This window comes from Actinia tenebrosa, unplaced genomic scaffold (genome assembly GCF_029948245.1).
Source record: "Actinia tenebrosa isolate PJP-AT-01 unplaced genomic scaffold, QUT_ActTen_1.0 PGA_scaffold8__29_contigs__length_14323225, whole genome shotgun sequence".
In the NCBI taxonomy this organism is placed as follows: domain Eukaryota; kingdom Metazoa; phylum Cnidaria; class Anthozoa; order Actiniaria; family Actiniidae; genus Actinia; species Actinia tenebrosa.
Window position 1 is genome coordinate 11,902,834 of NW_028292585.1, and position 15,298 is coordinate 11,918,131.

The 15,298-nt window shown below is 45.0% G+C and overlaps 1 protein-coding gene across 1 annotated transcript in view; it reads left to right on the plus strand.

Moving 5' to 3' along the window:
• Positions 1-269: 269 nt before the first annotated feature.
• LOC116290325 (uncharacterized) overlaps positions 270-15,298 on the plus strand; it is a 29,342-nt gene continuing 14,313 nt past the window's right edge. The window contains exon 1 of the mRNA XM_089024138.1: positions 270-592. Coding sequence (XP_088880264.1) covers positions 311-592 — 282 coding nt within the window. The 5' untranslated portion in view covers positions 270-310. The remainder of the gene's footprint in view (positions 593-15,298) is intronic.

The following is a 15,298-nucleotide window of genomic DNA, read 5'->3' on the forward strand; positions in this document are numbered from 1 at the left end:
CTCTTCTAGAATCGGTATACTGCTTTTCAAATGAGTTTGTTTGGAAATTATGCTTTTTTTAGAGATATAAAATTAAAAGAGTAGGGAAGAAAAGGCGGAAGAGGGAGGGAGGGAAGGAGCTCTCTCTCTCTCCTTCCCCCTTCCCCCAGAGCGCCGCTTCGCAGGCTAGGGTTTTCACGGATAAACAAACAAACACAAATGAAAGGCCGCAATAAATAGGGTATGACGTCATAGTAATCGACTTATGCATATTTTATCAGTTAATATTTACCTTTGAATAACCAGAAGGCGCTCGTTCCAAGAACCTTCCATGATGAAAGTGCTCGTTATTTGGTTGATTTTAGCGGTGCTGTTGCTCGCTACGGAGAGTAGAGAGTATAAACATCACCTTATTCTCAAATCCAATGTATTTGACGTGTACTGGTCAGTCAATACCACCGATCCGATCTTTCCAAGATTTTACTTCAAATTCGTTGCAGAGACAACTGGTTGGGCGGCTTTGGGTTGGTCGCAAACTGCATCAGGAAGACATATGCAGCAGTACGACATTGCATTAGGAGGAGTGAGAAACGGCAACGAATCATACATAGGGGTAAGGATTTCAAATATAAACCGAGCATTTCAATCCAATATCGAAAGCTTTTCGAAGCGTACGCGTAGGTAAATTACCTTAAACGCGTACGTTTCGAAAAGCTTTTGATGTTGGATTGAAATGCTCGGTTAATCCCTAGAAATAGGAGGAGAAATGTCATTTTCCCCAAACTTTTCATACAGTCGTACATTGTACCATAGTAGTATAGGGAATGGGGGTTCCAGCGCAATCTCAACACGGGCAAGACCCGTGTCAAAAATCCACCTACGGACAATCCCCACTCCAAGTGTGGTTGGGGGCAACAGCGCAAATATGTTAGTCTATATATGGAGCGCGAAGATTGTAAAGAGTTTGTTTATGATTTCTGTGTAAAGTGCTTGAAACCCAAGTTTGTACCTACTAAACCAAATAAGTATATTTGTTGTGGTAAGAAAATGCAAATAGAAGACGACACGTCAGCACAGTGTTACGAGTGCGGTAAAAATATTCGTAATGCCGTGCCTTGTGCTACCAGGGAACAATATTATTCCAACGGAGGTCGTAAGAAGACGCCATACAAAAGAATAAAATACTTTAGGGACTGGATGAGTCATATCCAAGGTTATCGACCGGTATATTTAGACAACGAAGTAAAGAAGAAAATCATAGACCATTTAGAAGAGCCAACCCCACAAAGTCTACGGAAGACATTGAAAAAATTAAAACTAGGGAAATATTACAAAGCTATTCCCTATCTTTTGTCTGAAATTACCGGTAAGTCTATTCCCGAGGTTTCTGATATGACAAAAGCCGAGTGGATGTTTTGTCGGCTGGATAAGGATATTCCTTATTACCCCGACGTAATTTACGAAATATTTTACAAGATAGACCCCAACCACCCCCTGTTAGGATGGATTCCGAGGCGACAATAACATATTACGCGTAATTCATACGATGAATTTATATTACGCGTAATAATTTACCAAATAAGGTTATGCAAATAATTTATATTACGCGTAATAATTCGCTAAATGATTCATATTACGCGTAATAATTCGCCAAATAATTCGTATTACGCGTAATAATTCGCCAAATAATTCATATTACGCGTAATAATTCACTGAATTTATATTACGCGTAATAATTCGCCAAATAATTCGTATTACGCGTAATAATTCACTGAAATTATATTACGCGTAATAATTCACTGAATTTATATTACGCGTAATTTCTAGACTGACGTTCGATATGTAAATGAAATCCTGTCTCGCTTTTTTCAAAGCAGATGTTTACTGAGCAAGCTTTCTTTGAAGCTCTTCTTTCGCTTCTTGATAGATCTTTTTGCGAGATTCCTCGGAAAGATCTTTTACGACTGTTTTTTTATTCCTTATGTCCGACTTTAATTTCTCGTATTTGTCTTCTTCGGTCAGAATAAGCGAGAATTCTACGTCGTCTATCTTTCTGTCACGCAAAGCCTTTGAGACAAGGTCAGTGATAGTATTTACTTTAGCCCTTGACAGAGCTATTGTAGTGTCATGCTTGGATATTTTGCTTGACAACTGTTTCATAATACCCGTAGCAACAGCAGAAATAATACCACAAGCTGCCCCAACGCCGGCCAAAGGAACTCCAACAATTATTCCCGGCCCGGTAAGCGAAGTAGCAACGCCAGAACCCGTTAACACAACAGATATGGATCCTGAAGTTATCGCAATCTTATGTAGCGTACTCCGGGCTCTGACGTATTTCTTCCTAACTTTTTCATAGTGTTTTGTTTGCCCTTCCAAGTAAGCCAGGATTAAGTTCGCTTTATTCAGACGAAAGTTTTCAGCGTTTAATTCGTTAGGTGTAGTATAGGGAACATCTGGGTACAACTTAGGTGCTGATGGTATAACATCCATTATATATACTAATGTACGACGCTTTTGGGAATGATATTGAGGAGCAGCCACATCACGACAACCGGGATTACTGGAACTGGAGGGCCTTTAGGAAGATGTTTCCGCATGCAGACCCTAGTAAGTTCGAAAGAAGACCCGATGGGATTTACTATAACGGCTCTAGGATGTACAGCAATGAGGATTTGAAACATTCAAAGCTGGAGCAAGTAGGTGATCAGGTGCAGCGATTGACGATTGTACACCCCGTTCATAAAGAAAGGCCACCAAACCCCGAGCATAAAGCACCTAATTTTCCTAGAAACTTATTGTTAACCACGGAAGATTACCCATTTTACGATGCTGAAGGTGGTGTAAACAACTTCGAAAAGCTGGTAACGCACCTGAAGATTTCAGTGGGTAAACAATCATTTAACGTAATACTAAGAAATATCTATAAGAATACGATGTTGAAGCATACGTCGGGTAAAGAGGCCAGGGAATGGTTAGCAGGGCCCAATATGCGGTATTGGCCGCAGCAGTTAGACTTTGCTATTTGGGCTGCCACTAAAGGTTGTGGTGTTGCCGCGGACATGTTTCACATTCCAATTATGCAGTTTCACGTTGCCTTTACGGTAAGGAGGTTGTTGAAGGAGCTTAACGCACCCCTACCGGGAGATAAGGCATTTAATCCAATGAATAACCGATATGACGCCGCAGCCCTGGAAAGGTTAATTAATGAGTTCAAACCACAGCAAGAAGACTTTCGTTATAAGGAGGGTAAGACGCATGGACTAGGCATAGTTTATGTTTGGGGTGTCAATGGTGAGAAGCCAGCCGACTACGGACATCAGGAATACCCAAGTAATGAGTTAGAGTTTAGCGATATGGGTGGTGATAAGGGCAATAATTCATTAATTACTAGAATTCAAACAAACTACCCCGGCACTTGGGATCCGTTCGTGTTAATGAAAGGAAAAGGTCTAAGAAACCTAGCCAGGATTAACCGTAGCATAGAAGCATTCGTGTACTGCATCCTGGGAGCGCAGGTAAATACCCGCAACCCCATTGTTGGATCCCAAGGCGCTTCACAGGAAACGCAACAAGAATTCCTAACTTTATTTGAGTCTGCAATAATAGAAAATGACATATCTAAATCGGTGCAGAGATATCAATTAGCGGTGCAGCGGTCTAAAGTGCGACTGGATTACGCTTTGTCGCCTGGTTGTTGGTTAATGCCAAGTAATTTGGTTATTAACACCAATTCCGTTGTGGGTTATAACAACAAGCTGCAGCGAGCTACTAAGGATATGAAGTTTGGGGTGAACGACGTGAACTCTGACACTCTTAGGAACATTCCTCACTTCGTAGAGAAGCCAAAAAAGTCACACGAAGCGAAGCTACCCGTAGTTAAGAAACCATCGAAGAAGGCCCATGTTATGCCTACGATACCCGAGGAATACGACCATAACTTACTAAAAGCCAGCTTAGCAGTCGCGGGTGTTGGTCTGAGCTATTATATATGGCGATGAACAACCCCTACGTAGCTGGAGTAGATTGTGTCTATACGACTTACACAGGTGAGAAAAAATACACCCAAGCATCTTGGGTTGATGTCACGGGCATGTCCGTGAATTTGAATTACTCAGGAAAGAAGTTAATCCTTTGCAGTATTTGTATTGGCACGACCGGCCATGCCAACGTGGGCTTTAGGTTCCTGGATGAGAATGGCATACTGCAGCCCATGCGTGCGAAGACGAACAACAGGGAGCCTGTGCATTTCTCCGTAGAGCCGCCACCGAATAGCCCTGAGAATCTTACGACTTGGACTTTTCATATGGTCACTAACTGTCACGGGAAGGTAAAGCTACAAATAAGAGTAGACGACTCAGGGAGCGTTTGCGTGAATAGCATAGAAAATCAAAGAGATGCGGCTTATAACCACTTAACCATTAGCACTTTGACAGTGCTTAGTCTTTAAATATATGAATCCACATCAGAGGGAAACCCACCATGTTTATTACTTAACAGATAAGGATCTTGAGCATCGCGGCTGGCGTGATATTGGAATGTGGGTTGAAGTTGGAGGTCTTGCACTGATCATTTGTAGTATTAACTTTTCCACAGCGTATCAATCTAATATAGGACTTAGATTAATAGATGAGAATAATGAGCCTTTGGCGCCCTTTAGGATATCGGCTAATAATCGAGAGCCTTCTCATTTCTCGGCGCAACCATATCGATATAGTATCGAGGCGTTTTACGTGTTGACGTTTCAAATGGTGGTTAATTGCGAGTACGCTAAGCTACAACTTTTCCCAGATAGTAGGCTTAGCACCCGCACGGTTTTCATAAATAGTTTACCTAACAACCCCAATGAAACTTGGAATCATAAAACCATTTCTACTATAACAGCCATACCACTAGTTCCGCATTATCAAGGCGGTGCGAATACTATCTTTACTTATCCCCAGTCGAGGACGCCTCGGATGCCCGACGACGATAAGCCCGACATGACATACAAGGATAAGATCAACCCCTCATCTTCTTCAGGAGGACCACGCCGATAGCGACGACTAATATCCAAATGTTATTCCCCACAAACTTTAGCAGTTCGCCGCCGGCCCTAAGTGCCAGGCCAAGAACGCTACCCAGCAGCCCAGGAAGACCGGCTGCCATCTTTTTTCCCAAGTCCGTCAGCCCATTGCCTAATTTCTTTACGCCCGCGCCTGTAGCCTTAAGCGCGGACAAGATCACGCCTACTACGCTTGAAATAGCGACCGCAAATGCCAGCGGAAGACCATACTTCAAAAGGGCTCTTTTTACCTTTTCCTTGGTGGTAAGCCCCAATTCTCTTTCCAGGTTTTCCTTTTGCGCCTGTAATTCCGCAAGGCGTACCTCGAGGGCCTCCACCTCCTTTTGAGCTGCTTCCCGTTCCTCTTCGGGACGGGTTTGGTCGTCGATTATTTCCTGCTGTCGCTCTATTTGCCCCTCCAGGTCTTCGACGGCCTGATCTCTTTGTCGGATTTGTTCTTCCTTAGTGTTAATTTCGGCAACCAACTGCCGCCGTTCCTCTAAAGACCTAGTTATGGCGGTCCGTAAGTCCTTAGCTTCCTCGTTATTGATATCCAGGTCTTTCATAGCAAGATTGAAGGCTTGTCTGGCTTGGTCTCTTTCGTTTAAAGCCGTTTCAGCTTCTCGCTTGAATTGTAGCATGACCTCGTCTTTACCCTTGATTTCTTTCTTTTGAGCATCGGTTAGCTGTTGTATTTGTTTTTCATACTCTGTTTCCCTTTCCATTAACGTTTTTTGCAGTTCGATAGCGCGTTTTTCTAGCGCAATCCTTTCATTCAATGCTTCCATACCTTCTAACATGCTTCGGGCGGCCTCTTGAAAGCCCCTTAATCTTGCCACGTTGACCTTGATCGAGCCATTTTCGTCAAAAAGGAGCTGTGGTTTCGTCCAGCGGTCTTTGTCGGGTTGTCTCAGGTCTCTGACGCTTATGAGGACTTTGTTTCCTTTTTCTGTGAGTCTTATCGCGTCAGTGTCAATGTGGGGGTGACGCATCCTTAACTCTTGCGTTGCCCACTCTACAGTTTCCCGCGCGGCTGCCTCAGGCTGCTCTATGTTTTGAAGCTCCAAGTACTCAGGGACGGGGCTGCCGTGGTTTTTTGATTGCCACATGCGATTCAAGGCGGCCTTGAAGCTTTTCCATCTATTACCATACTTGTTTTCTAGAGCCATATCGTAGATTAGGGGGTCGGTTTCCGCGCCTTTAGTCCATGCGTCGTATTCTTCGTCGTTAATGTCTACTTGACCTTCTTCGGTGGTGGGGTCAAAATCCGTTCCTTCTACTTCCATTATATATGATAAGCTCAAAGTTAAACCCCAACGTATTACCTAAGCAGGTTGGCGGACTGAAAGCAGAACGCACCTTTCACCGTGTCACCTTTACCCCCAGCAGCGCTAAGCCAGGGGAAACCCTGTACGTAGGCGTGCCCCGCCTAACGGATAACCTAGTGTTGGTTCCTGGCACCCTGGCGCTAAGGTTTGACCTAGCAATACAACCAAGCACTGCGGACGCGCGTTACGTTGTCAACGACCTTGGCCGCAACATTGTCTCAAAGATGCGGGTGAAGTTCGCAGGGGAATCCCTCTTGGACTTAAATAGGTATGATTTGTATACCACGTACAAGGACTTATGGTTGACTGCATTTGACCGCGCGCAAAGGATAGAGCAGGGAATCGCCAGTGAAGCCATACGCAAGGTAAGAAGCGCAACCGACAGCGCCTCGGGAGAAGACGAAATAAAGACGGCTTATGGTACTAAATATGTCGTTCCATTAGATTTCGAAGTTATCGCGAACCACGGTGCATACTACCCAAGGCAGCTAAGCGAGCTGCAGTTCGAAGTAACCCTAGCAGACACTACGAACATCCTACAGGGAAAGGACGTAAGTTCCTCAGCCGTCCACCCATACTCCGTTACTAACTTAGAGCTGCAGTATGAAACGGTATACAGCGAAGACTTAGCACGTAGCGCTGGTATGGAATACAGCGCCGGGAAGGCTTTCCTTTACGATCACGTCGTGATGTACAAGACGTTCAGCTTTACGAACAACGTCGAAGAGGTCATCAACCAAAGCATTAACCTTCCCAGGCGCAGCCTTACAGGGATAATGTTGCTGTTCGCAAAGACATACACGGCAGGATTGCGCGACTCCGAGGCGTTCTTTAATCCTAACATTACCAACGTAGGTGTTAGCATCAACGGAGTGCCTAATAAGGTTTACTCACAAGGGATAAAGCCCGCGGATATGTACCGGGAAGTCGCGCGTAAGTTTGGCGACCAAATTGACCCAAAGGAATTCTTTAAGGATAAGTATGCGCTGTGGATCGACATGCGCACGACGAACGACGAAGACCTACATGGTCAGGGATTGCGGCTGGTAAATACCCAGGACGGTATTACGTTGGAGATCAAGCGCACCAAACATGCCAGCGACACTACTAAGATCAACGCGTATATCTTCGTAGTCTCAGACGCGCAACTGAGCGTGGAAATGAATCAGCTAAAAAGCGTTGCGTACTAGGATGACTGAGGATAAAAATATCCCTTACGTATAATATGCTCCGCGTATTCGAAAACAACGAAACTAAACTGCAATGCATAGTGCAAGGCGATAAGCTGTACTTTAAAGCAAAGGAGGTAGCAAAGGCATTAGGTTACGCAGACACCAAAGATGCTATTAAAGTCCACGTGCGGGATAAGCATAAGAAGAGGCTTAGTGAATTTAGAATAGAGGTGAATCGCCTCCCTTCTGGTTCACACCCACAATCCCTGTACGTGACGGAATCTGGTTTGTATCAGTTAATATTTAGCTCCAAGCTACCGACAGCAGAGGCATTTCAAGATTGGGTCTTCGAGGATGTCCTACCTACGTTAAGGAAGACGGGAAAGTACTCGTTGGATGGTCCAAATAAGTTGGTCTTCAAGATCGAGAATGAGTTTGACTTACATAAGAAGGTCATCGATTACGTACGCCGGTTTCACCCTACGCTGATATTAGCACCTGGACTCGGGGAATTGCAAGATACCAGCAGTAAAAGGATAAAGTGCTGGCAAAAGGGCTACCAGGCAGGCCAACCCGACATCTTAGTTCTTGACTCCCATAAGAAATACAATGGGTTCTGTCTGGAACTGAAGACGCCAAAGGGTAACGGCGTATTGTCCGACAAACAAAAAGCGGTATTGACGCAATATGAAATGAATGGTTATCTTACGATGGTTTGCAACGATTACGATTTAATATGCAGGGAAATCGACCGTTACGTCGACGGCATTCGCATACCTTGCCCTTGGTGTGTTAAGGCTTTCAAATCGCAGGAGACACTACAAACGCACCAAAAAATATTTCATAGATATAATGATAGTTGAACAAACTCACTGGCGCGAATTAATACCTGGCATCGCATACAAAATAAAAAATTACGTCGTCTTCGAGGACATTAACCGCTTAAGGTTGGTCCTCTTAGACGGCAGCCAAGAGTACAGTTTATGGGCTCCTGACTGCGTACGGTACGTACTGCAAGGCGAAGAGTACACTCACATACGTAGCTATGGTAAAGTCAACGGTCGATGGAAGTTCGACGTTGAAAGAAAGGCGGAGGTTAATCCATTGTGTGATTAGTAGTCGTCCTCATGAGCTTCTAAGTATTGGTCTGCTACGTCGGACCTCATTTTTTCCGGCATGAAATTAGCTGATATCGTAATCAAGACTCCTCCTGTGAACGCTGCGATGTAAGGTAACATCATATATTAGACCATTCTTTTCGTATTGCAAGGTAATGGTCTAAAGGCTTGGGACCTTCGTACAGGCAACACCAAATATGTTGACCGCTGCGTTGACAACCACATTTATCGCAGATGCCATCCCAGTATTCTCGGTTCTCCCATCTTACGCCTTCGTAGTCGTCAAAGCATACGAAATCTTGGTCTATTTCTTTTTTACGCAGCACTAAAGCCCGGCTGGTTTCAAGGGGGCAACATCGCTCTGCTAAATCGCCGTGGGTTTCACAGACGACTTCTTCGAGGTGGTAACGTCGGCAGCGGTATTTATGCCAGTTCTCTTCAAAGAGGGGTTCATCGCATCGGTGGCAATGGCCTTTAAGGCAGACTCTATGCTCGCGGTGATATCGTAGGGCCTGTACGGTGGACAATTCCTTACCGCAGTCGCCACAAACAGTGCTGATGGTCTTTTGACAGACTTTCTTGGAAAGATGGTATTGCAGTCGCTGCTTGCTACTAAAAGCTCTATCACATTGCACGCACTTCATTATATATACCTTATTTTTTATTGTTAAATTGTTAAACCCTGTAAGAGGGTTTTAGGATAGGGTCTATTATTTCTTGTTATTTTGTTAAGCCCCCATTAAAAGATGAGGTATCATTCTTTCTCATCGTTGAAACCAGCAAAAAGATAATCATATTAACCATTCTTCGATTTAACAAAATAACAATAAAAAATAGGTCCTTACTTGAGACCTCTTTGCAGCATTTAACAAAATAACAATAAAAAATAGGTCCTTACTTGAGACCTCTTTGCAGCATTTAACAAAATAACAATAAAAAAGAAAGACCTATGCTAATTCCTCTTGCTGGGGTTTAGTAAGATCTTCTTTGCGACCTCTTACTCTTCTCGAACGTCGTCTAAAGTCCTTTGTGCTTTAGTATCCGCGGGACACCAATGTCCAACGAAGTCTTCTTCAGAGAATACCTTATTACAGTGGCGGCAGGTGTATTTTTTACACGGTTTGGGTATCGGTGTTTTGGGAGGGATTATGCAGTCAGCAGGTAGTTCGCACGTAATGCAGTCCATATATCTATGGGGGATATCGAATGAAGTCCTTAATGGACTCCTTAGCCCACGTCGCCATTGTCAAAAGCGCGCCAAACCGTTCTGCACGCTTCAGACCACACATTTCATCGTACAATTCCTGTACACGCTCTTTTAACCGGTCTATCTCTTCCCTTTGCATTTCTATGGTGTCTCTTTTATCTTTTGCGTCGGTGGCAATCCTTCTTACTACTTCCACTGGGTCCATTGTATATATAATGGATCCGAATCATATTCCCTGCAATGCTCTGATAGTAGGACCCACCGGCTGCGGAAAGACCCAGTTCATCGTGGAGCAGCTATTAGGACCCTTTAGATACCGCTTTGACTACATAGTGCTGCTTTGTCCCACCTACGTGAATAACCGCACCTGGGAAGGCATAGGAGTGAAAGATGACGACTTCTTCGTAGATATCTTAGATCCTAACGAGTTATCCAGCCATTTGAAGTTCTGGCACAAGCAATTCCCTAAAGATACGCAGACTTTACTCATACTGGATGACATCGCCTGCGGGGACGACGTAAAAAGACGCGCCTCCGAATTAGTGAAGCTCGCTTTCAGCGGCAGACACGACAATATCAGCGTTTGGTTGCTTTCCCAGCAGCTTACCAGCGTCTCTAAGCCCTTTAGGGAAAACATAGGCTCTCTCGTAGTATTTTATACTCCGAGCAAGTCTGACCTGGAAACCATTTTAAGCGACTACGGCGGCGAGATAAGCAAGGAACAGCTGCACGAATACATGCGGCATTTAAAAACGCACCAACATTCCAAGATGATCTTCTCTTTGAGGTTTCCGTACGAGGTTGGAATCTATGATTCCTAATGTATATGGACATTGAGCAGCTCATAGATGAAGTCCCCACACAGTTAGATGAAAGTAACCTCAAGGAACAACTTAACATTCTTGTGTCTTCGGGGAAGTGTAAAGAAATGATAGGTAAGGAACTCACCCATGAGCAGGTTAATAAGCTGTCAGAAGAGGAGGTTAAGAAGTTCCATAAGAGGTACGAGGCTGCCCTCGCAAGTAAGACCACGGACGCCGTAGCAGACTCCGCTATCCGACTTGCCACTAAATTGCTTGGACTTGCGCTGCCCATAGACGACGTGGAGCAACTACAGAAGGACATAAGAGATGACTATGTCATCGCCCAAGAACTTAAGATAACCTGTGGGTGGTTGTCTTTGAAGTGCGGTAAGTTAATGGCAGTCGCCTCTGCGGCTTTGCACGTAGCTCAGCACGTCGACTTGAAGGAGGTACTAGGTTCCTTCGGAACATCTTGGAAGGACTTCAAAAAGGACAGAGAAGTTGAAAAGGTCTTTCAGGCGGCACTTGCTGAGGTACCTGATCAAGCCGCCTCAAGTACTTAGTCAAGTCGTCCTTAAGTACTTAGTCAAGTCATTCGCGGGAATTACCCAGGTCGCCTCAAGTACCTAGTTAAGTCATCCTTAAGTACTTAGTCAAGTCGTCTTAAGTTACTTATCAAGTCCTTCAAGTCCTTAGATATAAATGAGTGAAGCAGAATCGAAGGCGGAGGAAACCCCTCAAGTAGAGGAGCGACGAATCACCAAGGCTAAATCTCCAGGGAGAGTTGCCGCGGGAAAGAAGCTCGCGGAGATGAATAAGAAGAACAAAGCAAAGAAGGTGGAAAAGGTGGAGGACGAAAAGGAATCCTCCATTAATCCTGGGTACGTCATTGGTGCGTTAGGAATTGCTATAGCAGCGGGCAGCCTTTACTTACAATGGTGGAATATGAAGCCAGAAGTAAAGTGGGAGGCCGTGCATGTGCCGCCAACATATCACGCACCTGTAGAGACGAAAAAGAGTAAGATCCCTGAAATGGAGTAGATTTATCACCCGTGGCGACCTAGATTTTCCTTCTCGCTTTGTAATATAATGTCGACCGCGTTGTTGAAAACTGTTGAAGAAGCAGCTATCATTACTTCCATCGTTGCGGGTATTGGTTGGGTAGGTAAGAAAGTGCTCAAAGAAGACTTTACTGAAGACCCAAGCAAGAGCTTCGCTAATTTTGCTAAGATGACCGCTGCCGTTGGCGGGGCTATCATGGTAAAGGATTATCTACGGAAGGAAAAGTACCTACCTAATGTATAATGGTTAGCTTAGTCGCAGGTGGAGTCATTGCAGCCTTAGCATTCACTGGAGCTAATTATGGTGGTCAATATTTGGATAGATTAGTTAGAGGCGACAAAAGCGGTGCCGCCGAAAGAAAGAGACACGACTTAGCGCTGGAGAAATATCAAAGGGACGTAGCGGCTTGGAATGAAAAAAGACAAGCTTACAGGGATTGGTTGGATAAGAACTACCAAGACAAAATGCAGGCAGACAAGAACTTCGAAAACACAGACTACGCCTTCAAACTTTATGCGCAAGCGCATCCCACAGTGGCGTTAAAAAAGCCTCAGTTCAAGAATTACTACCAGCCTTCTAAGAAACAAAAAGATAGTGAGCTGGTCTTCGTAGGAGTCGCAGGGCTGGCCGGAGGCGTGGCTTTGGCGTATCTAATATAATGATCGTCTTTTTGGAAAGCGACAAGAATGACTTTACCACGTATTTGAATCCTCCCATCAAAGCCTGTAAGGTTCGGTTGGTTAGTTGCTCTTTGTACAATTCTTGGTATAATTTAATTAATGGCTTTGTCATCGGAACTTCCGGCACCAAACCAAAAATACCAGATTCCCATTACACCCCAATAACACTGGCTAAGGAGCTAGCGAAGCATGGATACACTCTTACCACAGGATTACCCCATGAAATGAAACTCAAGAAAAATAGTGGAAGCGCCAATCTAAAGGGCAGTTCATTGGTAGAACTCCTGGGCCTTACTAGTACCACGATAAATAGCGGCAGTACATATGATGTAAAATGGAAAGTCGCATCCTCTTACGAAGTCTATTGCGATTTGGTTCATAGTTACAACAATGGAGAAAAGTCTTCTCTTATGTCCAAGTTTCTGCCCCAAGGTAATCCATTTGACCCAGTAGAATACACTCCCATTTCTTTGAGCTATGACTTATCTAATTTGGTAGAAAGCATAAACATCACCATTAAAGTGGACGGAAAGACGGTGGATTTTAACGGACGTAAGATCAATCTTGTTTTGGAATTCATATAATGGGCCGCGTAGAGGACAAACTTAAAAGGATTTACTATGGGCCGGAAGGCTATTGGAGAGGAGCGTCAGCTATCAAGAAACTCGCGACCGCGGCCAGGGTATCAGACGAAACGGCTAAGAACTGGTTGAAAAAACAAACCCTCTGGCAGGTTTATCTTCCCGTGCCCAAGTACATTCCCAGGCCCAGCTTCACCGTAAATGCCCCTAATGAAGTTCATCAGGCAGATTTGCTTTTCTTGCCGCACGATAAGGTGAGAAAAAAGACCTATAGATACGCTTTGACCGTAGTCGATATCGCAAGCAGATACAAGGACGCCGAACCCATAACCAGCAAGGATTCTGGGGAAGTCGCAGAAGCCCTAGGTAGGATTTATAAGCGCGTCTTGAAATGGCCTAAGCTGCTGCAAGTGGATGCGGGGACAGAGTTCATGGGCGTGGTTACCAAGACCCTGAAAGGCCACGACACCAAGATTAGAAGAGCTAAAGCAGAGTACCACAGGGGTCAAAGCATCGTCGAAAGATTCAATAAGACCCTGGCCGAGCGTCTCTTTGGGTACCAGTATTGGAAAGAGCTGGAAGATCCCTCCAAACGCAATAGGGAATGGACTCAGAGGCTCCCCCAGGTCGTCGCAGCTTCGAACAACGAGGCGGCCAGGGCTACGGGAATGAAACCCAAGGATGCCATAAAAAAGAAACACGTGGAACACAAGTCCTTCATCAGAAGTTCGAGGGCGGTCTTCCCCCAGGAAAAAAGATTAGGCGATGTCACGGTTCGATATCTCTATGAGTCGGGTGAATTAGAAGGAGGATCCAAAAGAGCTACGGATCCTAATTGGTCTTTGGAAACTTACCAGATCCGAAGTGCGATAGCTAAGAAGGGTCAGCCCATCTTGTATTATCTTCATGATGGTCCCACGCGTGGGTTCGTCAAAGAAGAACTGCTTATCGTGTGATGTCCGAATGCTATCGTATGCACTCCGTCATCACACATCCATCGCTTACCGTCAAATGCAGACAGTGACACCTTCTCCTGCGTGACGTTATGTATCTGATGACCATAGCTGCGCAGGCTGTTCATCTTATGCCGCTGTTCCTTGCGTGTTCGTAATACGTTGAGGTAGGACTCGTGCGTAATGTCCTTCTTAACCACGTACTTTTTTACGCCTTTAGCTTTCTTTTCTACGCCGTCTAACTTTAGCACGCTGTACATCTTTGGTTTCAGACCCACGTACTCTACTATGGGTTTTCCTAACATTTCGTCTTTCATCTTCCCAATTACCTTCTTATTCTTCGCAGAGTAAAGGAAGTGCTCCTTCGGGTAACCGCTGGTGTCGTACTCGTCTATGTCGGGGAGGCAGTCTTTGTAAACGTCTTCCGTTTGCACTTCTAGAATTAGGGAGTCGGTGTCTGTGTACAGGAGGCGACAGCGGTCTCCGTACTTTGGCTTAAGCTTATCGTAGTAGAACTCGTACATAAGCAGCTTCGATAGATCCAGCACCGTAAAGCCTGTGTAAACGGGCTTGTTTAGTAAGAGGTTTGCCCTTTTCATGTGAATCACGTAGAAGTTCAGCATTTCTACGTATCTAACGAAGCCTGGCTGTGACACGTATGCTTCTGCTTCCTCTTTGGTGCTGACTATTTTTACGCTTACGCGCTTGCGGATGTTCTCCATTGTCTTTCCGAACACGCTGTTGTTCATCAGTTTGAAGAGGTTTTTCTCGAAGTCATTTTTCGCTGCGGTACGCTTTTGCGTGTTAAAGTCAATGTAGGGGCGCATCCAGGGTTCCTGCGTGAATTTTAGGACTCTGTGGATCTTCTCTACGCGCATTCCGTGTCGCACGTAGAACTGCAGGTTGCGGTAATGTACCACATACTTCTTCTTATCCATCAGGTTCATAGTTAGTTTCCTGTACGGTTTGTAACCAGGGCACATTTCCCTCTGCAGCGGACTTAGCTGCTTAAATGGTATCTCTATCGCTTCTGGTGCTAAGGGGAACTCATTGTGTTCGTCGTGCAGGTGCTCTGGGTACTCCAGATCCACTTCTAAGACGTAACCCTTGTCTTCCTCCTTTCCTACCTGCATGTAGAAGTCTATCGGCTTCACTGGATCCCATTCGAAGTCTCTCACAGGTAGGTACTGTGACATTGCCCAACCATAAAGGTTATTCGCATCCAGGTAGTAAATGTATGTGGTTGGTTTCTCTGGGTCGTGCTCTACTAAGGGGTTGTTTGCGCGGGCGTAACGTCGGCTGGGCCCGCATACGCCGCCACGAATACCGTCTTCCATAAACCGATACATGTCGTATTCCGTTAGGAGATCC